Source organism: Tenrec ecaudatus, chromosome 12, assembly GCF_050624435.1.
Source record: "Tenrec ecaudatus isolate mTenEca1 chromosome 12, mTenEca1.hap1, whole genome shotgun sequence".
Classification (NCBI taxonomy): Eukaryota; Metazoa; Chordata; class Mammalia; order Afrosoricida; family Tenrecidae; genus Tenrec; species Tenrec ecaudatus.
In genome coordinates, this window is record NC_134541.1 from 29,530,228 (window position 1) to 29,555,222 (window position 24,995).

At 52.6% G+C, this 24,995-nt stretch overlaps 1 protein-coding gene across 1 annotated transcript; it reads right to left on the minus strand.

Annotated features, from left to right (window-relative positions):
- Positions 1-6,292: 6,292 nt before the first annotated feature.
- On the minus strand, positions 6,293-24,033 carry BPIFB2 (BPI fold containing family B member 2). Its single transcript, XM_075527946.1, has 15 exons — positions 23,922-24,033; positions 20,772-20,865; positions 18,956-19,060; positions 15,963-16,115; positions 14,604-14,664; positions 13,190-13,250; positions 11,772-11,863; positions 11,379-11,564; positions 11,087-11,140; positions 10,380-10,550; positions 9,720-9,787; positions 9,476-9,521; positions 8,658-8,721; positions 8,319-8,395; positions 6,293-6,337 (listed from the first exon to the last, which is right to left on the minus strand). The coding sequence occupies exons 1-15, from the start codon at positions 24,031-24,033 to the stop codon at positions 6,293-6,295; spliced, it is 1,389 nt and encodes a 462-aa protein (XP_075384061.1).
- Positions 24,034-24,995: the final 962 nt, after the last annotated feature.

Genomic DNA, 24,995 nt, shown 5'->3' on the forward strand with positions numbered 1-24,995 from the left:
GGCCAGGCATGAAGTACACAGTCAAGCCTTCCCTCAGCGAGCAATTAAGGTGCACCTACTGTATGCCAGGCCTGTACAGGACACTGGAGGAGAAACTGTGAACCAAAGTGCCTTCCTCAAGGGAAGTATCAAAGGAGGCGGTGGAGCGAAGTAAATCAACCACCTCCAACCTAGCTCTGAGGGGGACAGAGGCTGGGGAGGCCCACAACGTGTGGGGCGGGAGCACTGTAGGCAGGAAGGTCTCAGTCCTCAGCCCGAAAGTGGCTCTGAGAAAGCAATCCTGGAGCTGATGTCAGAGACCAGAGCAAAGAGGGCTCGGGGTAGGGTGGGGTAGGGGTGGGTACATCAATGGCGAAGGCTTAGGAGACTTTGTTGGCCTGATGAGGACCGATGCCCCTCTGGGACTCTCTGTAGGACTCAGGGAGTGAATGGCCCAGGAGGGGCGACCTCAGAGGGCCCTCTTCAGGGAGTTGCTGGGACGTGGAAAGGGCCAGCTTCAAGCCTGGGGGGTGGGTCACATGAGCCCAGGTCCCACGGAGAGCCAGCCCCAGAGCTGGCGCAGAACTCCATGAGCCCTCAGGAAGAGGGTGCCCCCACTCTGCATGGGCAGCCCTGGGGTGGGGGGTCAGGGTATGCTAGAAGCCTGGGTCTCCTCACTCATCCCACAGGGAGCCCACGGGGCTCCAAGATCAAGGCAGCCACTGTGCTCATAGTGCACCTGGGGTCATGGAGGCCAGGGAAGCACAGACCTGCCTGATACCGCACAGGGCCAGGGCCAGGGCAGGCCTGGGTGAGCCTAGTCTGTCTCCACCCTGACCCAGCTGGAGGAGACAGAGCCTGAGCAGCACTGCAGATAGCATCGTTTGATCCCTGCTGGCCCGCCCCCGACAGACAGACAGACAGGCAGGCCTCACATCCTCCTCACACCGCAGACCCGCCCCAGGGTGCCTCTGACTCCCAGTCCCTTGGCCCTCCCTACCACTCTCTCCCAAGGCCAACCTGGATACAGGGTAGGCTGGAGGGCGCTGAGCTTGTGGTTAGCCCCCAAGTGTCTAAGCACCGGCCTGCTTCACCACTGCACCACCAGGATGCCTTGTGAAAAGGTCATAGCCCAGAGGTCACTGTGACTCAGCAAAAGACTCAAGGCTGCCTAACCACCACCACCACCCTATAGGGGGAAAAAAAACTCAAGCCATCGAGTCGAAGCCCATTCATGGCAACCCTATAAAACAGGGTAGAACTGCCCCTGTGAGTTTCCAAGACTGTCACTCTTTACGGAAATAGAAAGCCTTGTCTTTCTCCCAGGGAGCAGCTGGTGGTTTTGAAGTGCTGACCTTGAAGTTAGTAGCCCAACCCTTAACTGCTACCCCTGGGGGCTCAACATCCTATGAGGTAGGTAGGTATTTTGTACGTTTCTTCATTTTGCAGATTGAGAAATTGGGGCTCAGATAGATCAAGCAACTTACTTGAGACCATGCAGAAATGTGTGGCGCGGGTGGACTTGAATATGGACCCAAGGGCATTCAGAATCCAGACCAGACCTTCTAAGGAGTACCTACTCAGACACCTGCCCCCTTCTCTGACCTCTGCTTCTCCTGGGCCCCAAAGCCACCCTGCTTTGGCCCTTACAATGCTCTCTGTGCTCCAGCTCCAAATCCAGCCATCCTTCCAGGCCCAGCTTAAGACTCCTTCCTTGGGAAGCTTCCTTAACTATCCCTTTTTTCTCCCCACCCTTCAGATGCTGAAGGGCCAGTTGTAAAGCTTGATGTCTCCTCTCCCCTCTGGGGACTCAACAAAGGTGACTCTGAATCCAGCAGTCCCCACCTACTTCTGTGGATTGGCCTCCCCATATGACTTAGATGGAGCTTCGGACTGGAACAAGCGTGGAACCAAGTGTTAGCACAAACACATGCACACAACTCACTCACCACCCACGTGTCGTGCACTCGTGTAGCCTGGGCTCACAGAGAACAACCAGAGGCTGCTCAGATGAGGTCTGGTGGGAAGGAAGCCACGACACATGCTTACTTGGTGTGAGATTGCAGGCCATCAGAGTCACAGGGAGGAAAGAAACTGGGGATTTGGGGAATTGAAAAAGCTAGTCTTAACTTATTGGTCAGGGAAGGTTGAACTGAGTTGCCTGATAAAGAGCAAAAGGTTCAGGTAAAGGTATCTCAGGGAGGGTAAACAGTGAGACCTAAAGAGGAAATGTGTAGCATATATGAGGGATCCTCCAAAAGCCCACGGAAAATACACAGTAGGGAACAAGTGTGCATACATTTCCATTTTTACCCCAAAATACATTCGCATTAACTTGTGATCACATCTCAGAACAGAATCTAGTTTGAGGCACTAAGAAGGCTAAAACACCAGTTTGAAACGAGCCCCTATTACAGAAACATGAATTCTGCTAAAAACTCAAGTATGAACAAGCATCACGTTCATGGCGAGGCTTGGGTGGAAGAACGATGAAATGGGTGCTGCTTTATGGAACATTTATGAAGATAGTACCCTCCCCCGACACACACACACACACACACACCAGAGATCAGCAGGTGGCAAATGGAGAACTCATTTAAAGAGGACCTGGAATGATGTTGAAGGTGAAGCCCACGGCAACAGATACTCCATGACCATTTTTGAGGAAGCAACCCTGTCCGTGTCCTACTTGAAGAAGATCCACGGTTAGGAACAGAAACAGTAGCCAATGCCATACACATCCCAACTGGTTCTGCACACACAATTCCGGCTGAAATATTAAAGTTGCGCAAACGTTCTGCTCGGTGGGTGCCAGGACTGTTGTGGCTAGATCAGGGGGCAGACGAGCAGAGCTTTCAATGGAAATATTTAACCAGTGGTGTCAAGATTCTGAGGCCTCTCTTGGACGGATTGTAATGGGAGCTGCAGCATGGCTTTACCAGGATAATCTTGAAGACAAACTCAGTCAGAACAATGGTATCCAGTGGTGAAATCAAGAGGACTGGTCGGGAGCATAGGGCCTGGCAATAGTTTTGGGGACACTCAAAGCATTATACTTGGTGGTTTGGGCGAAAGTGAAAGGATGGTAATATTTGCTTGTTATAAGAGAGTTCTGAGAATGTTATCCAAAGCTGTAAAAGACCAGAGAACCCTCCTCTATCACAACAATGGCGGCTTCTGCTCATTTCCTTTGCATCAAACAAGGGAATGTTACGCGTTTTGATGGAAACCCTTGGGCTATCCACCTTACCATCCTGACTTGGCTCCCTCTGACTTTTGTTTCCTAATCTTAAAAAAAAAATCATTAAAGGGAACTCATTTTTGTTCAGTTAATCAGGAAAAAGAAAATGACATCATGGATTTTCCAGGACCCTCAGTTCTGGCTTATATAGTTGCTTATGAAAGGGTCTTGACCTTTGTCTTTTAATTCCATTTCCGTGAACTTTCTGAAGACCCCTCATACGTTCAAGGTTCAAGTGAGAGGAGCCACACATGGGTGGAGATGGGCTTTGCATTCTTGTCCCACTGGTCCATTACCCATCTCTTGCCTCTCAGCTCCATGTGCTCCTTGACTGGATGCTCTAAGATAGCAGGCATGTTTTGTTTTAAAACATTTCTCATTTACAGTGAGCGCCATGTCCACCTCTCTCAGTAGAGGACCCTGGAGGGATGTGGCTTCCTGTGATTTCCAGCATGGAGCAGATATGTTGTATGGATGAGAGGACACCCCGTGAAGGCCTGGATACAGAATGCAATCTTGAAACCCTGGAGCCTCAGCTTGGAGCCAGCCTCTCCACAGCCTGCTGCAAAGCCAAACCGGCGCATCCTCCTTAACCCCAACCTGTCTACTCTGGTGCTCACGAGGGACCTTCAGAAAGTTCACGGAAAATGGAATTAAAAGACAAAGGTCAAGGCCTCCTGTTCATGCCAGCACCCTTGTGCAAATGCCGTGAGCACCCAGTACAAAGCCGTTGACCCTTGTATGGTTTGCCCACCGGGGGTTCTGAAGACCTTCTGCCCATGCTGTACCCTAACTCCAATTGCCTGGCTGCCAGTTTTGCAGGTCATCATCTCCCTGACCTGTATTCCAAAGTGGCCTATTGTTTGCTCAGCAGCCCCTATCCAGCTCTGGCCTGGCCTGACCAGACTGGGGAGCATCCTGGGTGGGCTGCCAATACCTTCTCCAAGAAGATCTGAGTCCCCTGGCATGTGTGTCCTTCCTTTGTGCTCTACCTCAGCCTTAAAGATATGGCACAGTTTTCTTTTCTCTTACAGTTCCACTTTGATCACAGTTAATAAAACTTCATCTGAAACGTCCCCTATTTAAGGTACTGTGTGGTTTTTATCTTCTGATAGGACCCAGACTGAATGAGCAACCACCTGTCCCTTTCAGCAGCCAGCACCTAGAACCCAGCAGGTATCTTAGTGAATTGCTGACCTGCACTCTTTAGGGATTGGACCGACTCTATTGGGGTAGATCAGGGCATATTTCTAGGCAGGGAGCTGGAGTCAGGTGATTCTGTACCTCCTCTTCAAAAGAGCTGGACTCAGCACTGGGCACATCATGTGTACCAACAAAGCCTGGCGTGTTGGGGGGGAAATGTTTGAGTAAATGCATGTATATATGAATGAAAGGATGGAGGATGGGTGGATGGATGTACAGGTAGATGAAGAGATGGATGAGTGGCTAGATGGGCATATAGACAGATTGATGAATAGACAAGCAAACAGATGGATGAATGGATGGGCAGGTGGGTGAGTGGATGGAAAGATGAGTGGTTGAGAGGGTGGGTGGATGGACCAAAGGCCTGACAGTTTGATGAATGTATACTACATATTGGGCTTGTGATCTTTTGCTAGATTATTATGAACTGGAGCTGTGTCTTAAACTTTTTGTCTTCCCCACACCCAGTCTTGAGCTAAGCTTATACTGTGCCCCAATAAAACTGGGATTGGTGAATTAATTAAGCAATTGAATGAAATAAATGTCATGCAGTCCTGAGAAAAAAACACGCATTTGGATCTTCTCATCTGCCCTTTTCCACTCCTCCAGCACCACCCTTACCCTCCCATCACCAGGTCCCTGTGCTCAGTCTGTTCCTCAGTCAGTCACTTTGACTTAGTGATGAGCCTGCAACGCTGGAACGGAGAGAAGCTAGTATCACACAGTATCACACTCTACCAAAGACTCTGCTCACAGACAGTGGAAAGGCAAGCACCTTCTAGTCCACAAGGAAACATAAACAGAACATGAATCCTGCATATCTCAACAGTGAAGAGTATAATCTCTGGCTAAGGGGTTAATTTATTGGAAGAGTCACACGTGGCTCGGGGTTGCCAGTGTTTGCATCCCTTGGTCTTCACAGAGTCACCTTCAATGTGTGAGAGCCATTGGGCTTGAAGAGCTTTCGTAAGGAAAAAGAACTGAACATGGTCACGGAACCCAAAGGACCTGCTTGTGATCAGAATAAACCAAAAATGGAACTACTGCCTGATAAGATGAGCTCCTGTCACCTGAGTTTGTGGCACAAGGACACAAATAGGTGGACAGAAGAGGGAACTGGATACTGTCTAATGCCTGGATTCTAGGATGGCTTCAGACAGCCCTTGGGATCTGCCGCCAATGAGTATGGAGGTACCTGGACACATTCCTCTCCTTGATGGACCTCAGTTTTAACATCTGTAAAATGGAATTCCAAGCCCAGCCTCTCTGGGCTCTTAGGAAGTTCTAGTAATAAAATGGGACACAACACCATAAAGAGGGACAAGTGTGAGACATACCACCAGGCAGGGGCATGGGTGCCTAAAGGGTCACCATGGTTTTCCTAATCTCGGTTCATTCAAGTTGCGCTCCAGGGTCCTCTTTCAAGATATGGGGCCTCTGGGCAAGGAAGTGGCAAAAATCAGCAGAGATACACACATGTCTTCTCCCTGTCCCAGGTAGCATTGGTGGTTGGAGGGCAGACAGGACCTGCATGAAGAAAACTGGCCTCGTGTACACAGATTTGGCCGGGCCTGGCTGGAAGATGCAGCTCAAGAGATGTTTAATGCAAGAGGGGCTGGCCTGTACAACCCAGAGGGGCAGCCTGCTCTCTGTGGAGAGTTAGGTGAAGGGAAGAGGGGAAAAAGATGGGGCAGAAAGTGCCAGAGAAGAGTAACCCAAGTGCTGAGTGAAGATTAAACAGTCCCAGTGGAGTCATTCTTGCTGGTGATGGCCGAGTGTGACTTTGCCTCAGTCCCCAGAGTGGCTTGAAGTGAGAGGGTCTCCTGAACAGCGAGTTGGCCCACCTTCAGCCTTTGCACTGGTCCTCCCTCAGCGCTGCTGGTACAAGAGTCCACTGGACACCACAGCATAGCCCTGAAGGTCAGAGAAAACCAGGGAAAACAGGTCAAAGGCCAACCTAAAACAGCACCAGCCCCAAGTTGTTCACGCTTGGCCCCTCTTGTTGTGTGTTCCAAGAAAAGCCCTTTGCCTCTCTGCGCCTCAGTTTCCTGCTCCGTCACTGGGGTGGGAACAGCTCTCTCCCTCCAAGATTACCATGAGGATGCAGAGGCCTCATGGGAAGAGCACTCAGCCTGGGCGTGGCACTGGACAAATGAGCTGCCACGCCCAGAAGTCGGGAACCATCCGTATCTCTCACCAAGGCTCCCCAGCAGGTTCTGCCATGCCCGTCAACACATCCCATTAGTGTCCCGTTCGCACACTATGGAAGCATTCTGGAGTCTGCCTCTTACTCATTTCTTCATGTACACATGCATTCATTCACTTAACCAATCTTCAATGAACTTCGAATACAAGTCAAACTCTCTGCCAGGTTTCTGGGGACTCTTTCCACATCTGGCTAAGGGGCTAGGGTCACGTCAGCCAACACAGTAGCCATTAGCCACATGCCACTAATTAGATTTTAATTGGTTAAAATTAAATAAATTTTAAAATTCATCTCCTCATGTACATGAGCCACATTTCAAGCTCTCAATTAGCTACAGGTGCCCGTCAGCTGATAGTAGCTACTGTTTTAGACAATGAGTATTTCCATCATGCAGAAAGTCCTACTGGGCAGCCCCAGTCTTTGAGCCTTGATCCAATTGAATGGATTTGTGATAGTCAACATGGGCCAGTCTCTGACCACGGCCACTAGGGGCAGTCTTTGAATCGTCCCATGGATAGGTCTGGCTCCTCACCTACTGACTTGCCTGTCTCATAGGGATGGACCAAACCAAGGCCTCTGGGTTGTAGCTCTTAGTCAAAGAGAGCATCCTCCCTGGATAGACCATGGAGGGTCACACTGAGGAGGGCTAAATAACACATGCAGTACTTGGTGCCATGTATGTCTTGTTAAATAAATTAGGAAGGATATTATCCTTAGAGGAGCCCTGGTGCGGTAGTGGTTACACATTGGGCTATAATTCTCAAAGTCAGCAGTTTGAAACCAGCAGTGGCCCTGAGGGAGAAAAACAGGGCTTTCTACTCCCATAAAGAGTGACAATCTTGGAAATTCACAGTCACAGTTCTAGCCTGTGAATCAGCATTGACTCAATGGCAGTGAGTTTGGTTTGGGGTTTATTATCCTTAGGCCTTGGTTGGCCATTCTAAACCACCAGCCACTTCATTGGAGAAAAACGGGACTTTCTACTCCTGTAAAGAGTTACAGCCTTGGAGATCCAGAGGTAATTCTACCCTGCCCTATAGGATCGCTGTGAGACGGAATTGACTTGATGGTCATGAACAAGTATCCTTCAGGTAAGAAGCCCGGATGGGGCAATGGTTAAAGCACTCAAATGCTAACCAATAAGTCAGTGGTTGGAACCCATCTTTTCTTCACAGGAGAAAAGGCTTGCTGAGCTGCTCCTGTCAAGGTGAAAGCTTTGGAAACCCTTTAGGGGCAATTCTATTCTGTCCTGCAGCATGAGCATGAGTCAAAATCCACTTAACTTCAAAAAGAGCAAGAGTCCAGGTGAGACAGAAACAAGCTGTAGGCTTGCACCCTGGACGTTGGTTGTGATTGAATTTCTGATCTGAGAGAAGAGATTTTAGGCCTGTAGAGGCTGGTCTACAAAATTTAAGGAAGCCCTCTGCTGTCTGGCACAACTGAAGGCCTCCGCCCCCTAACGAGGTGTGGTGTCATATCTGATGAGGATGAAAGGCAAGTGAGGTCCTCATCCTTGTGCCCCATGATGTCACAAGTGTTTCATCTCACTGCTAAGGATCTGAAGCTTCGTCATGGCAGGAGCTGGGCACCTGAGCCTGGCTGATCACAAGGCCCCACTGTGTGCATGAGCAGGGAGGGGGGTAAGGGCTCCTCACCACAGCGAGCCTGCCCTCCATCTGCAGTTCTTACCTCATAGATGAAGACCTTGGGGGAGGCGTAGCGGAGGTTGACCACATTGGGGAGGGGAACCCCTATGCCCAGGAGAGCTGCAGGAAGGAAAGGGGGGATCAAGTCACCTCCCACAGGTAAGAGAGCACCTCCCACAACCCCAGAGGAGGGAGTATGATTGTTAAACCCATTTTACAGCAGGGGAAACTGAGGCTTTGAGAAGAGATGTAACTTAGCCAAGGTCTCACCTGAGCATGAGCACCCCTTAACCACTGAGCCTCAGAAGTGGGAAGGGTTGTGGGGCTGGGCAGGGAGGGACTGAGTGGCAGGAGGAACCGAAAGATGGATGGCAAGGCTCACCATTGAAGTGGTCGAGCAGGGGTTTTTCAAACACAGTGCCCATGAGGATATGCACCTGATCCATCTGCAGCCACAAAGCCAGGGCGATGGAGACCGTGGGCCAAGCCCAGCCAAGCACCCAGGAGAAAGTAATAGTGAGACATGTATGTGAACATACAAACAGAAAGACAGATAGACAACATCTCTCAGGTTCAAGCAAGGTCCAGCCCTGGAGCTGAATCAGCCTCTGAGTGGCAGACACCCTGACATCCACTGACAGACATGAGACCTGACTCACTGATGAACACTCACTCACTCACTGTGTAGTGAACAGGTGGATGGTGGGCAGACACTGGTTGATGAGCACTTGTTCACTCTCAAAATCACTAACCACCAGCTAGACAGACAGGCCTCATGCCAGATGACTGACTGGTGGGTGGATGGACTGCCTGACAGGTGGACATTCTGACTGACACTGACCCTGACTGACACTGACCAAGGGGAGCTGGAACCCTACCTGACCCTGATATGTCTCACTGACGGGCAGACTCAGTGATTCTTGGGCACCGAGGACAGACAGAGTGGCAGGCAGCCTGCTGACTGAACCTACTGAAGGACTGAGCCAGTTCAAGAGTGACCAGATAACTAGCATCCATACAGCCTGTGAAAAGGCAGACTGCCCGAGGGATGGGCTAGCTGATTGACCACTGTCCCTAAGCACCCTGGGACAAAGCCTGGATTATGGGGTGCATACCGAGACATATGTACAAACTTCTTCCAGGCTCAAAGCCTGCCCCACCCAGTAGGGAAGTTTCTGAGGACCCTGGCCCCAGACTCACATCAATAGAGCCCACGTTGGAGGAGGCCACGGTGAGCTGGACATCCCTAGAAAAGAATCAGGAAGGTTTGAACTAAGTCTTGTGTCTCAACACCCTGAAACACACCCGTACACATGGACGCATGCACACACACTGCACCACAGGCTCTTCTGACTGTCCAGGCCTCCACTCAGTGACCTGGGCTGGTTATGGACCCATTGTACAGAATGCACTGAGGCTGCTGGGCCTGGGAGGTCTTACTTACCCCAATACTGATGTGGTCCCCTGAAGCCTCACCCCAGACACAAAGAGCTGGAGGCTCAGGTTCACTACCTGGGTGTATGGAAAGACAGGGTCAGAGTGTACACAGCCACCAGCTCCCCCAACCTCCCATTCATTCCTCCATCCAGCCTGCTGCCCATCCCTCCATCCAGCCTCCCACTCATCCCCTCGTCTAGCTTTCCACGCATTCATTCATTTATTCAAGCAATAGGTGTGTATTCAGCGTCTGCTAAGCTCTAGGTCCTGGGAACAAAGTGTGAGCCAGACAAACCCCCTTTAACCCCACAGATCCTATAACCAGAGTCACCAGACATGATCCTTTTGGAGCATGATGGATGTCAGAATGGCATGATGAGAGTGTGAATGGGGGCTCATTTTCCTCAGGGTGGTCTTGGATGCCAACCCTGAGGACGACGTAGCATTCAAACTGTGAGTTGAAAGTCGAAGAGGAACCAGCAAAGTCAAGAGTCAGAGAAGAAGTACTCTAGACAGAATGCAAGCACATTCTAAGGCCCTGAGATGGACAGGTGTGAAAGTGTTCAAGGAGCAGCAAGGGGACCCACGTGGCTGGAAGCAAGCAAGCAAGGAGTGCCCAGAAGGGTCTTCCTGCGAGTCAGCCAGCCTCCCAGCCCAGCTCACTCACCACATCCAGGGAGAAGAGGGACTGGCAGGCCGAGTTGGAGGCCATGGCCAGGACCTCAATGAAGGGCTGCAGCCGAAGCGTGGCATTGTTTGTACGGAGTGTGGCTATGGGTGTGGCACCCAGCTGTACCTTGAGGACCACAGGCATGGGCTCGGGGAACTGGCGGGCCACCTGGAGAACGGAGACAGAGAGCGGGAGGAGGACTTTCCTGTGACAAAGGCGGGCTGTCCATGAGGAGGAAGGGCAGCTAAGGGGCAGGAGGCACGCAGACCAAGCTTAGGCTTCCTAAGGAGGTGATCCCCAAGCTTGGTCTTGGAGATGGCTAAGGGTAGAGACATTCAGTAAAGGACACTGCTTGGGAAAAGGCATACTCACTCATGGCCATGAGTTCATTCTTACTCACAGTGACCCAACAGGACAGGGTAGAACTGCCCCCATGGGATCCCGAGTCTTTAAGTCTTTACAAGAGTAGAAAGCCTCATCTTGCAGTTAGCGGCCCAACCCATAACCACTACACCACCAGGACTTCTGAGCAAAGCCATAGTGAGGCAGGGAACCACATGATGCCTGGACAGAAAGAGGGGCTCTGATGGAGGAGGAGCAGATGTGAAGGGCTGCTACTGGCTCCCGTTTCAGACAGGTGTGAGCCAGCAAACCACAACATCCCCCCACCCCAGACTCCAGGCACAATCAGAAATGTCACCAACCTCAGGGATGAGCTGGCCCAGCGTGGATGTGTTCAGTGGGTTGTCATCTGAGTTCTGAAATCAGCCCCCCGGCCCATGACAGGTGTTAGGGTAGCCACACCACAAGCTAAACCACCCTTAGCCCCTTGCAGACAGGAACCCCTGTCTGTTGCCCCATTTAACCCATCCAATAGTTGCCCTGTGACCCCAACATTCCAGCTCTTCCACCCACCACCTGGCCCCTGTGGAACCTCCCAGACTTAAGCACAAACTCATCTGCCCACGCTCCCCAGACAGCTGGTCCAGCCCGCACCAGCTGCCCTGTGATGTCCAGGTTGAGGCTCCCAGCCTTATGCAGCAGCAGGAGGGCAGAGTCAAACATGTCCTGGGAGAGGCCCACGGTTGCCATGGCTCCCTTGGTGCCCACTTGGTGTGGCACCATGAAGTTGGTGGAGTCCATGGGCAGGATGATGGGCTTGGCCAGCAGGAAGAACAAAGCCTTTGGGAGGTGAGGGGGGAAAGCAGGCAGCCTCAGTTAGGGATGTGGCTCCAGGCCATATCCCCCCCATGACACCACCTTCTCCCGGGACTCTGAGCCCAGCTCCCACCTGGAATGCCCTTCCAGCTCCCCTCCCCTGATCTCTCTGGCACTGAGGACTCCTGAGACAACAGAGTCCCAGACCTGGAGGAAGCAGGATGCACTTACATTGACATCCAGGGAAATGTAGTCGTTCGTGATGGTGGGTACGTTGGCCATGGAATAACGGATCTGGGACTCAGGCCCCACGGGGTTGAGACCTAAATGAACGCAGGAAGAAGTGGTGGCATTATTTGGCATTAACTACCTTCCAAAAAACTCAATCATAGGGCTCACTCAATGAGTCAGAGCAAGGCTGGGATACAAGGGCTCACAATGACCTCCGAGGAAGCAAGCGGAAGCCACAAAGAGCATGCACCTGAGATCCAGGCCCTCCCTGCCTACAGACCCTTCGCTCACACGTCATGCTAACAGGTCCGGCTTCTGGGGCGTTGCCACGGAGTCAGAATAGGACTGGGCTCGTTCCATCGGACTTCCCGTGGCACAGTGTTCGGAGGGGGATCTTTAGACTTTACTGGGTGGACTTGAACCTCTAATCATTTGGGTTAGCAGCTGAGCAAGCGGGTTAACCAGGGACTCCAGGAGAAGACCCCGAACTGTATTCTGACTCGTGGCCATCCTATAAGACTAGGTAGAACTGCCCCTGTGGGTCTTCGAGGCTGTAGTTTTTTATGGGAATAGAAAGCCTTCGCTTTCTCCCACGGAGTAGCTGGTTTCAAACTGCTGACCTTTCAGTTAGCAGCCCATCCTGTAAGCCAGTACAGCGTTGTAGCAACAGGCTCAGAACAAAACCGGTCATCTCTCTCCTGTCTCTCCACAGTTCCACTCTCCCCTGGTGCCTTGCCAAAGAAACCCCTTTGCAGGAAAATTCTCATCTCAGGGTCTACTTGTGGGGTGGGTGCTTAGCCCACAACAGTCACCCGCTGCTGGCGTCAGTCACGCCTGGGAAGAGCAGCCCCCTGGAAAAGTCAGAGGTGGAACAAGCCCCTCAGGAAATGGGTCTGATAGAGAGGCCTTGACTCTAGGCCTGTCTGGACAGTGGGTGGGCCCTACGAAGGGCAACAAGAGGCGGGTGCTTTGGGGGAAACGACCTCCAGCTCAGAGATACTGTTTGGAGGGGCCTGTAGGGCTTCCAGGAAGATCTGTCCTTTCCAGGAGGAAACTGGACCTCAGTCCTGAGCCTCAGAGAGAGAACTCTACAGGGAGCGAGGTCGTGGCAAAATGACTTGTGAAGGTTCCCGATTAGACAGCTACGCAGGGTCCCTTCCAGTCTGTGAATCTGGTTCCTCAAATATGTGCCTGATGCTAGACTCTAAGATTCTCTCAACCTCATACCTGGAAGATTTTGCTTTATCTTTCAAATCATTCATTTGAGATAGTAGCTCTAAGAACCAGAGACTTCAAGGTGTCAGACTAGGGAGATCTCATGACCAGTTGTGCAGTGTGGGAGCCCACACAAGTCAGTCCAAGCCCAACTGACCACCCAGGAGCCTGGGCGCCCCTCCCCCTGGACTCCCAGATCTTACCAATCAAAGTACCCAAGTGGACATTCAGGTCTTGCACCAGGTTGGCGATGCTCAGGCACAGCTGTGGCAAGACAGAGAGAAGGAGGCTGAGGTTAGGGACTCAGGACTGGGAGGGCCAAGGTTTGTCAAGAAGCCTGCCACCCCACACACACCCCACACCATGGTCTGGACACCCTGCCTTCTCTTCCCACCCTGATGTATCTCCATGCGTGAGAGAGACAGAGAAGAAGCAGCCCAAAGGCTGGTGGGACAAGGCCAACATTGGCTGTGGAACCCAGCAGCAGTGAACAGACCTGAGGCCCAGAGACTGAGGCAGAAGCCTGTTGCTTCAGTATCCAGAGACCCAGCTGCTGGAATGGTAAGGGCAGGGAGTGGTCAGCAAAGTCAAACCAGGGCACCGTGGACAGCAGAAAGGAGCCTTAAGCTCAGAGGAAAGTGCACTCCACATGATAAGGCTGGGGAGTGGTCACAGCCTGGGACAGGCCAGCTGGGGAGGCTGGGCAAACTGCAGCCTAGAAATAGAGGAGAGGGCAGGCTTCCCCTTCCTGCAGAGCCACCTGTTGCCCCTGGCCCCGAAGAGGCTGGATGCTCAGGGTTGAGGTGCAGGGAGGAAGCAGAGGGAACCAAGAGGCAGGGCCAAGACAAGCTCCATCCACCTTCATCCCTCCCAGCCTCAGTTTTCTCATCTGCAAGATGGGGATGCTGAGCCCGCCCACTCCTTTTCCTGGTACCCTGGGATGGCACATGGTAGCTTGGATTGGCCTTTGTTACTTTCCTTACAGAGGGGGGGGGGCATGGTGAGGAGAGCCCAGGCAGAGGGACCCCAGATGATTACACGAGCAGGAGCAGCAGCATCCACTTTGCCAACCCCAGTTCGAAACTCCTGTAAGGATGCTTTCATGTAAGCCCTGAGCAGCCCCTGAAGGAGGTGCTCGTACAATGTGCCCTCAGAGGCACAGAGAGCTTCAGGACCATGTCCAAGGTGCACAGCGGGAAAGCAAGGGTACCCGGGATTCAAACCAGGTCACATCTGGCTCCAGTGCCAGAGCCCTGTTCGCTCTCATCTCGTCTCCTTTCCACAAGACACAGGGGCCCTGAAAGCACTCCCCGCACCTTCCCCTTGCCCTCTGACATAGAATTGAGACCTGGCCAGAGGAGGAACATTGCACCCCACCTCCTCTCCCCTCCAAAACCCCAGGTGTGGCCCCGGTTCTAATCCCTCCATCCCTCCTCTGGACCACTGCACAAGCTCCCGCCCTGCCCTCCTGGCGCACTGAGGGAGTCCCACAAAGGGCCTTCTCCCCTGGCTCCCTCCACCTCCCATCCCTGCCTCAAATGCCACCATTCATTCATCTTGCCTTTTGGGTTAAGCACGGTCCTCCCTCCGGAGATGATATGCCAAGAAGTCCCTTACCTTGGTGCTCAAAACAGCTTTTATATGCTTCTGCAAGCGGATCAGCAGCGCGGGGGAGGAGCTAAGGAAGAGACACGGAAGGGTCCTGAGTTCCCAGTCAGACAGATCAGCAGAACCACGTGTCTGGGAGAGAAGTCTCTCCCCTCTGCCAGGAGACCAGCAACCCCCAGTGAGACCCTGCCTTCGACCAGGGGCAGGCCATAGTCAGACCTGGTACCCCTTCAAGTCTCCAAGGAGGTGGACCATGGCCAAGCCGTCTGGAGGGAGACAGAGAAAAGGCTGCACAGGTGAACCTCAGCTGTGAGCTCAGCTGCTGGCTTCTCGGCCACTCAACCTGGAGAGATGGGGCAGTGGGAGATAAGAGCCAGGAGCCTGCTTCCTGCTGGGGCCCCACTTCTCTGTGATAATCTTCATGAAGCTGTCTCTTCTCTGTGCCTCAGTTTTTCCTCAGGACAATAAAGGCGGCTCCGAGCCAGTTTTTCTGAAGAGCGACCCATGGGAACACGCTGAAATGCTGCCCCAAACCACAGGTCAGCCCTGGTGGGAGGAAGGAGCTGACACCTGGCTGGAGGTCATGAGCACTCCCCCAGCCATCCACAGAGAGGGCCCTTGGGGCTTATGGGTGACCACTTGGATGGCCACCAGGCACAAGATGGACCGACACACCCAAACACACTTGGATGGGCAAGTTCCTTTTTGTACAAACACTGCAATTGCCGGTGCCTCCCTCTCCCCTCTGATGGAGAGATGAGACCTAATGTAGGGGTCCTGACCAGCACAGGGATTCAGCAGGGTCTGCATCGGGCTCTGCCATCAGGTGGCTGTGTGACCTTGTACGAATGACTTCACTGCTCTGTGCCTCAGTTTGCTCTCCCCTTCAGAGGGGGAGATGGTCGCAACTCACTGGCAGAACCTCTGTAAGGCTGGACTGAGAAGGTGCATATAAAGGGCTAGAAGCGTGTCCAGCACACAGTAGGTGCTTTGAAGTGGCAGTGGCTTTAAGCATTAAATGAGACTGTGAGCAGCCAGCTGCCTCCTTGTGAGAGCTTGGCCAGACTCCACTATCCAGGCCTCAGAGGTCCCTGACAGCCAGACCAATCCATCCCAGAATCCCTTGCTCTGAGCAGCAACATCAGTGGCTGGTGCACATTGTCACATGGTGCGGGGTGGTGGAGAGAACCCAGGCTCTGGCAGTTGATCCGCTGTGTGGCCTCAATCAAGTCTCTTTCCCTCTCGGAGCCTCAGTGTCTCCAACCACAAAACAGGCGTGATAATGGGGGTCTCCTAGGCCTGTGGTGGAGATCGGATGAATAGAAACCCTACCCAGGAGCCCACAGCCCTCCTTGGCCAGACGCTCACCTGGTGCTGCCTGGTGCTGCCATGCTGATGTTGCCAAAAAATGAGTAGCAAGCAGGGATGCTGACCACGGGGGTCTGGATGGTGCCCTGGGCCACCCGGACGTCCGCCAGCAATACCACGGGCATCGTCACCACCAGGGGCTGCTCGGGATTCCTGTGGGGAGGCCAGTCCTGAGTCCCAGAGGCACCACCCACCTGGTTGACATGGGAGCCTGGAAATCCCCCCAGACCTTCCCCACTCAGCATGAGACGGTCCCACCTGGGACAAGTCCAGGGTCCCCAACCGCCACTCAGGGTCCCACCCTGGGCCAGTCATCCCCTCACAGAGCCTCAGTCTCCTCTTCTGTAAAAATGGCACTGATACAGGTTGTGTCCATTTCTCAGGCCTGTGCTGAACGGTCTTTGAGATCATCATGTTTGGGGTTTTTGTTTTTAATGCAGCTCAGAGCCACAAACCCACAAAAACCGCCATTATTGAGTTGATTCCAATTTGTTGGGACCCCATAAGACAGGGTAGCACTGCTCTAGAGGGGTTTCTATGGCTGTAAATCTTCATAGAAGCAGACTGGATCTGCTTCTGCTAGAGCAGCTGAAGGGTTCTGCTAGAGCAGCTGAAGGGTTTGAACCATTGACCTTTTGGTCAGCAGTCCAGTACTGAACCAGCAGTACCACCAATGTTCCTTGTGATGGGGCAAGGAGGTAGAATAAGAGGCTCTTCTGCGTGGCCAGCTGAAGCAATGCCGTTGGGAGGGCGGTCCCATCTGAACGGCCTAAGTGGGAGCTTTGGGCTCAGAGTAGTCTGAGAGGGGGAGGATGGAAGCCGGGTCTTCCACAGAGAAGGCATTTATCCCCCCAGCCTCCCAGTTCTGGGCTCACAGGAGCTTCCTCTTCCTGACGACACACAGCTGTTTAAATGTGCAGGATTTATCTCGTCTCTACTGGGACCCACTGATCACAGGATGCTCATGCTGTTTGCTCTGGAACCAAAGGAAGCTTCCTGGAGACTCCCAGGAGGCGATGCAGCCCCTGCCTTCCTCTTGCTGCTTCCACAGTGCAACACGGACACCTTCTGCCTCTCTGGTTGAGCCCTGGGTCCCGGTGCCTCTTGGTCTCTCGCCCTGGCACAGTGAAGGCACCCAGGGAGGTAACGACCCATCTCACCCTCAGACCAGGGCCTTGTGGGAGACCTGGCCTTGTTTGTTACACTTCCCACTCTGTTTATCACTGTGAGTCAGGGCTGGAGAACATCCAAGCCACGGGCCACATAAGGCATGCAAAATCAATACCAGTTAAGGTCACAGGCCTCTCTAAAGAGAAGCTGTTTCACCCATCACATTCCAAAATCAAACTGACTGCCACTCAGTCTGTTCCGATTTATAACCTCCTGATAGCACAGGGTAGACTGGCTCCTGTGAGTTTCTGAGATGGTAACTCTTTTCTTTTTATTTATTTTTTTAATCATTTTATTGGGGGCTTGTAAAACTCTTATCACAATCCATACATGCCATCCATTGTGTCAAGCACATTTTTACATTTGTTGCCATCATCATTCTCAAAACATTTGCTTTCTACTTGAGCCCTTGGTATCAGCTCTTCATTTCCCCCCTCCCTCCCCGCTCCCTCCTCCCTCATGAACCCTTGATAATTTATGAATTATTATTGTATTGTCATATCTTAAATTGTCCGATATCTCCCTTCACCCACTTTCCTGTTGTCTGTCCCCCAGGGAGGGAGCTATATGTAGATCCTTGTGATTGGTTCCGCCTTTCTACCCCACCTTCCCCTTACCCTCCTGGTATCACTACTCTCATTACTGGTCCTGAGGGATTATCTGTCCTGGATTCCCTTTGTTCCCAGTTGCTATCTGTACCAGTGTACATCCTCTGGTCTAGCCGGATTTGTAAGGTAGAACTGAGATCATGATGGAGGGGGGAGCGGGCAAGGAGGAAGCATTAAAGAACTAGAAGAAAGTTATATGTTTCATTGGTGCTGCACTGCACCCTGACTGGCTCATCTCCTCCCCTCAACCCTTCTGTAAGGGGATGTCCAGTTGCCTACAGATGGGTTTTGGGTCTCCACTCCACACTCCCCTCATTCACAATGATATGATTATAACTCTTGGTGGAAGTAGAAAACCCCCTCCTTCTCCGAAGGAGTGCTTGGTAGTTTCAAACCGCTGACCTGTGGTTAGCAGCCCAGTGTGTAACCCACTGCCCCACCAGGAGTCCTCAGCGATCACATTAAAACCAAACTCACTGCGCCCTCGAGTCCATGCTGACTCATAGTGACCCTGCTGTGGGGCTCCGAGACTGTAACTGCTTACAGGAGTAGAAAGCCCAGTCCTTCTCAGAGGAGCTGCTGGTGGTTTCTAACTGCCAACCATGTAGATTGCAGCCCAACATGTAACCACTCCACCACCAGGCCTCTCAGCCATCCCACTAGGAATGGGTTAACGAAATGTGTGACCAGGACGGCCCTCTAATGATGTGACAAATATCCAAATGGCCTTTGGCAGGAAAAAGAGAACATTTCCCCACCCAAACCTTCAACCATACCAGGGAGTACCGTGAGAAGTTGTTCCAACCCCCAGAAGCTGATGTGCTTCACTCGGCACAGAGCAGCGCAGCCACCAGGGAAGTGTTGGATGCACAGGGTCTAGGCCCTTCCCGGGCTGTAACTATCATGGCAGCTGCAAATCCCTTCAGTGCAGCCCTCACAAGCCACCCCGCAAGGTTGTACCCTGTTTTCCTGATGAGGAAAGCGAGGCTGGGCGAAGGGAACGGACTCTACCCGGTTACACAGCTGCTGAGCCGGGTCTACATCCTCAGAATCCGCTCACCACCTCTCTTCCCCTCCAAGGATGGGGGCACTGAGCAGGGAATCAGAGACCTGGGTGGAGGCCTGAAGAGTTGAAGGGCAACTTCCCTTCACACCGGCCCCTCGGAGCATCCCTGAAAAGCCTCCCTCTCCCCACCCGCGTGAGGGCCCACTTACCGGAAGACCTCAAAACTAAAGGTGGCTGCTGCCAACAAATGTACCCCAAAATCAGGCATGAAGTTCAAGTGCAGGCGGGGCACATGGACCTTCAGCATCTGGACCCTGTGTGAGGCGGAAGAGGGGAAGGGAATCGAGGCTACCACAAGGCATCCACTAACCACGCAACAGCTCTGTACCCTATTCCCACTGAGGCTATAAAGGTTTTTTAAATTACTGGAACCATGGGGTAAGAGGGGATGAGTTCACTATCACAGGAGGTGTGCAAGCCAGTTAGCGACAACCAGCTGGTTGGGGGTGGGGATCAGAGGGGTCCCTGCAGTGGGCAGAACTTGGGCGAGATGATTTCTCAGAACTTAGAGTGGGGGCATTTGCATTTCTGATCCAGGGAGACACCACAGTGGGCATAACCGCTCCATATCATTTTGATCAATCACCTCGGCTTATAGTCCACCCCAAAACTCACTACCATCGAGTCAACGTCAACTCATAGCAACCCTCCAGGACAGGGTAGAACTGCCCCTGTGGGTTTCCAAGACTGTCACTCTTTTTCTTTTTTTTTTACATTAGGTGACTTTACTCAGACACATTTTTTTCCCCAAATATATTATGCTGGAAATTTCCGTAGGAAGTGTGACTTGAAAAAGCTAAGTATTTTTTAATCCATTGTAGTGATTTATTTTTGTGCCTTGAGTCAGACACTTGTTTACCCCTTTCAAAATTATCAAGCTAAAACTAACTCCTAAACTGTAATTTCTGTATTCTCAATTTGTTTTTTAAAAATGTCATTGCTTTTATTTTCCCTGAGACAATGCTTTTCAGACACTTTTTAAATTTTTAACTTGAATAAAAGTACAGTATCCTAATTCTAAACACTTGTCCTTTTTCATTTCCATAATTCTCTCATATCACACTTGTCTTCTATCTATGACATAAGAGTGAAATAAGTTTACTTCACAGCAAGAATTGTAAGAGTTATGATATTCTGATTCTGCCTCACCTGCTCTACCTTCTTTTTTTTAAATCATTTATTGGGGGCTTGTACAATTTTTATCACAATCCATCCATCCATCCATTGCATCAAGCACGTTTGTACATTTGTTTCCCTCATGATTTTTAAAACATTTGTTTCTACTTGAGCCCTTGGTATCAGCTCCTCGTTTTTCCCCTTGTTCCCCGCTCCTCCCTCCCCCATGAACCCTTAATAATTTATAAATTATTATTGTTTGGTCATATCTTACACTTTCCGATGTCTCCCTTCACCCACTTCTCCACTGCCAAGACTGTAACTCTTGATGGGAGTAGAAAGCCTCCTGTTTCTCCAGAGGAGCAGCTGGTGATTTCGAACCGCTAACCTCGAGGTTTGCAACCCAACATGTAACCCACTGCGCCACTAACAAAAGGGAACTCACTCCTTTCAAAGGTGTCTGTTCTGATTGTCAGCCTTCTCCAGCTAACCTGTGATTCCTTTTTTTTTTTTTTCCCTAAATGAAAGTTTGGGGTGTGTTTTTTTTTTAATTTTCCTCCTACCCTGTCGTTGGGTGGTGGGATTCAGATGCTACAATGGCAGTGAATCTAGTTGAGTGTTTGGAAGCACAACTTCTGCCAGCCCTGGGCCCAGGAGACCCAGTCTTGGCCCCCGGGATCAGAAATCCACACCTTGAGGAGCATCAGGCCCCATGCCTCCCCCTAGGTCACCAGCTCCGGGATCCTTTTGTGACTTCTCATCTGCTAGATGGAAGCAAGTGTCTGACCTGGCCGGTGGGTGGGTGGGTGGGGCGGGGGTGGGGGGCGGGTAGCGAGGTGGAACACTCACCTGGTGGGCTGGAGCACCTCTCCACTCTGGTCCAGGAAATACGGGAGAGTGACATGCAGGGCCCGTTGGAGAGGGGCTTTCCCGATTTCAGACACTGTGGGGCCAGGATAGGTTGAGGTCAGGGAGCCCCCAACCAGAGCAAACCTCCCACTGCTGCCCTGGCCCTTGGGGGCAGGAAGGGACTCCTCCCAGTTCTCACAGTCTGCAGGGAGGCTCCTGCCTCCCCAGTCTGTCTCTGGAAAACCTGTGTGCTTACCCGTCCCTCTACTTAGCAAAAGTAAGTCCTCTTGCCAGGCTCCGACCAGATGCCACCTCCTCCAGAACTGACCCCCAAGCTTCAAGACAAGGAGCATTTCCCAAGGGGTGTCCTCTGGGGTGTGGGGTGTAGAGGCTGCCTCCCTGAGAGTGTGATCCTTAACTCTGCCACTCACAGCTGAGGTGGCTGCTCTCTGCCTCCGTTTCCCCCATGGGGTCAGGTAGACCTGTCTTCCCAGGGCTCCAAGAATGTGGCCTTGTTTGGTATTAAGGATTTTTGTAGAAATCATTACTTAAGTCCAGATAAGGTCATACTGGATCAGGCAAGATCCCAAATCCCAGGACCAATGTCCGTCTAAGAAGGGGGAAAGTTGGGCAGAGACACACAGACACACATCAAGGGAGAACAGCCATCAAAAAACAGAGGCAGAAATCAGGATGCTGCAACAATCCCCGGAATGCTGGCAAACCACCAGAAGCTGTCTGGAGACCCAGAAGATTCTCTGGAAGCTTTAGAGGCTGCGTGAGCCCTGCCGACACCTTAGTTTCAGAGTTCGGGTCCCTACACGGGGAGAGAATAGGTCTCTGATGTTGTAAGCGCCTCAGATTGTGATATTTTGCTGTGGCGGCCCTAGAAAACGGAGGCAGTCATCCGCACATTTGCAGCAATGACAATGGCACGCATGACACAGGGCCATGATCAAGGCTCAGCGACAGTCAGTGCTCATGACACGTGTCACTGATGGGCTTTGTGAGACTGTGAATGGCTGTCGCTTATCCCCCTGCGCCAGACATTTACACGGAATGTTTTGCTTTGTCTCATAATTCAGACCCAATTAGACCAATAACCTCAAGGCCCAAAGTTTGGACCCCCCCCCCCCAGCTGCTCCTCGGGAGAAGGGAGGCTTTCTACTCCCGTAAAGACATACAGTCTTGGTAACTCACAGGGGCAGTTCTACCCTGTCCCATAGGGTTGCGATGAGTTAGAATCGACTCGATGGCAATGAGTTTGGTTTCCAAAGTATTATCATTCTGCCGAGTTGATGGGGAGGTGGAGAACGCTGGCAAGTCGGGCCTGGGCTGAGGGGCCTGGACTTTCTCCCATCTGGACGACGGCAGCCCACATGAAGAAGCCCGTGTCATCTAGTGCATTCCAGCTCACAGTGACCCTGGCGGACAGGGAAGAACTATCCTGGGTGTCCCCAGGGCTGTGATCTTTATGGAGGAAGACGGCCACATCCCTCTCCCACGGAGCGGTTGGTGGGTCCAAGGCACCGGCCTCTCAGTTGTCAGCCCAACACTTTAAGCACTGCGCCAGCCAGGTTCCTCGCAGCACCCCTGGGAGATGCTGACCAAACATCAAATGAAGGTAGAGGTGCTGGGAGGGAGCATTGAAGTGGGAGTCAGGAGGCCCGGGTGCTGCCCAGGCTCGCTGTGGGGTGTTGAGAAGTCTCTCGCGGGGCCTCAGTTTCCCCATCTCTGTGGTTTGATGATAGGGTTTCTGTCCTGACCATCGGGGGCTGTGCTAAAACTCACACTCAGGCCTCGAACTCCCGCGACAGTGCTCCTCTGACACCGAGCCTGAACTTGTGGGGCGGGAAGGGCAGCGTAAGAAGCCGCCTGACTCAGCCTTGGGAGTGGTATGTGTGGTGGGGCCTCTGCTGGACTTCCGTAGAGAGCAAATACAGGTGCCCCACGGGTGGGGACAAAGGAGGCTCACATGAGAGAGGCGGCTGGTGGCAGTTGGCAGGCAGTCTTGCCAGGGCATGACTGGGACAGGGAACCACGCACGGCTACCTGCAGGTGGAGACCTGGGTGCCTGGCACCCGGTACCCGGATATGTGGTCCGGAAAGGGGTGTGGGCCCAGGAGGGGATTCTGTTGCTTCCCTGAGTCACTGGGCCATCGGAAGTCCCTTCTACTGTCTAACTGGAATCGGAGCTTCTTCTGGCCTGGGCAGATTGGGGGCTGGCAAACAGCTGCTGGCCGCTTCAGCAGAAGCGTTGAACACTCCCAGGGGAAGTGGGGACTCTGTGGCAGGCTCGTAGCCCTCAGCAGCCCAGGCCCTTTCCTGGACCTCGATTTCTTCATGGTGTTTCCCCAGCGCATAAAACAGGGTTTGGACCGGTCTTGCAGAGCCTTACAACAGAGACTTCCCTGAAAAAGGCCCAGAGAGGGGCCGGTTGTTCCCACACTGCACCCTGCAGAAATCAACTCCGATTGCTCCCCAAGCACACGTGCACCCCATGCACCCCATCCCCCAAGCCCGGTGGCCTTCCTTGCTCTCAAACACACATGGGCATGGCTCCTTGAACTCGCAAGTCCAGAAGCAGACACGCACACATGCACGCCAGAATAGCTGCTCAGCTCGACCTGCGTCTACTCCACTAAGACACCGGAGCCCAACCATGCGAGGGGCTTCACTAAGCTCAAGTGAAAATAAAATCATAAGACAATGGAGTTTTCCCACAACTCATTGGGACCCCTCATATGTGTACATTGGATATATGGATATTCTCCATATATGGAGCATTGGATATACTCCATCCGTGCACCCATTCATTCACTCATCCATCCACTCATCCATCCATCCATCCACTCATTTATCCACCCATCCATCCATCCACTCACCCATCCATCTATCGAAGCACTCACCCATTCACCCATCCATCCATCCACCCATTCAATAAACATGTGTCAAGCAATACTGTGTGTCAGGCACTGCTTAGGTACCAGAGTTCTGATGGCAGATGAGGCAAAAATCCCAGTTATCAGGGTATATTAGTGTACAGACACACACAGTCTATACTCACATGTACACACATTCAGGTGCACACTGCGGGCACTCGCATGCACAGACTCATGTTGAGCAGAGGTCCGGGGGCACAATTCTTACCGTAGCTCAGAGCAGCCTGGTTGAGTCTGACCACAGTGTCTAACATGGAGGTGCCACCCATGGGCAGCAACAGCAGCACCAGCAGCTGGCCCAGTCTGCACGCAGTCCACATAGCTGCTCTGGCCACTGTCCCCCAAGACCTGCGGACTGTGGTGGGGACACATGTTAAGGAGCCTGCCTTTGGGTGCTTAAACCCCACCCAGCCAGGTAGTCCCAAGTCCTCCCTGATGGTGCCAACTCTGCCCCAAGTCCTCCAGAGATTCAATGGGACACCCTCCCCCCTCGCCCACCCCTTTGTTTCACCAGGAACCCGAGCCAGGTCTGAGCTGGGCTAGAAACGGCTAAGAGCACACAGCACACACAGGTGCAGGACCCAAGCCGTGTCAAAGGAGCATGGGGAGACACCCGTGGGGAGGTGAGGACAGCTGCCTGTGCCAAGGCAAAGGTCCCAGCCCACCACCCAAGACCCAGGCTGTGCTGTGTTGAGTTCAGAGAAAGGGATCCAGGTAGGTGTGAGGGGCCATGGCTCAGATGGGCTCATGAAGGACCAAGGCCAGTCAGTAGGGGTGGGCCCTTCTGCATAAAGCTGTTGGAGGCAGCCCCCAACCCCCACCCCCCGCCAATGGAGCAGATGGAGAAGTTGAGGCTCCTTTCTCAGAGGGGTGCCCATCCCACCCCCAGTCTTACCTCAAGCAATTCTGAGGCAGGTGGTCCTCTGCCCAGGAGGCTGTTTTATGAGGCTCCCTGGGGTGCAGGGCCACCTGGGAAAGAAGCTAGGGAGGGGCTGGTTTGCCTGTGGTCGGGAGTATTTTCTCTGCAAACACGTCTTTTGCCAAAGTGTCTCATCCCACATATGCGGTGGAACTGCCACGTACCCGGGCCAGCTGTCAGCTGCTGAAGGAGTCTGGGGTTGGGGAGCTTTGGGGGCTGAAGGGCCAGGAGATCCCCAGAAGGAAGATTGTGCCCACTGGGGCTCCCCATGGCCCCCAGAAGGTCCAGGAGTAGGAGAGAACCCAAAGGCAGGGAGGTGGCTACAATGACCTCTCAGACCCGGTGTCCTCCAGCTCTCCCAGA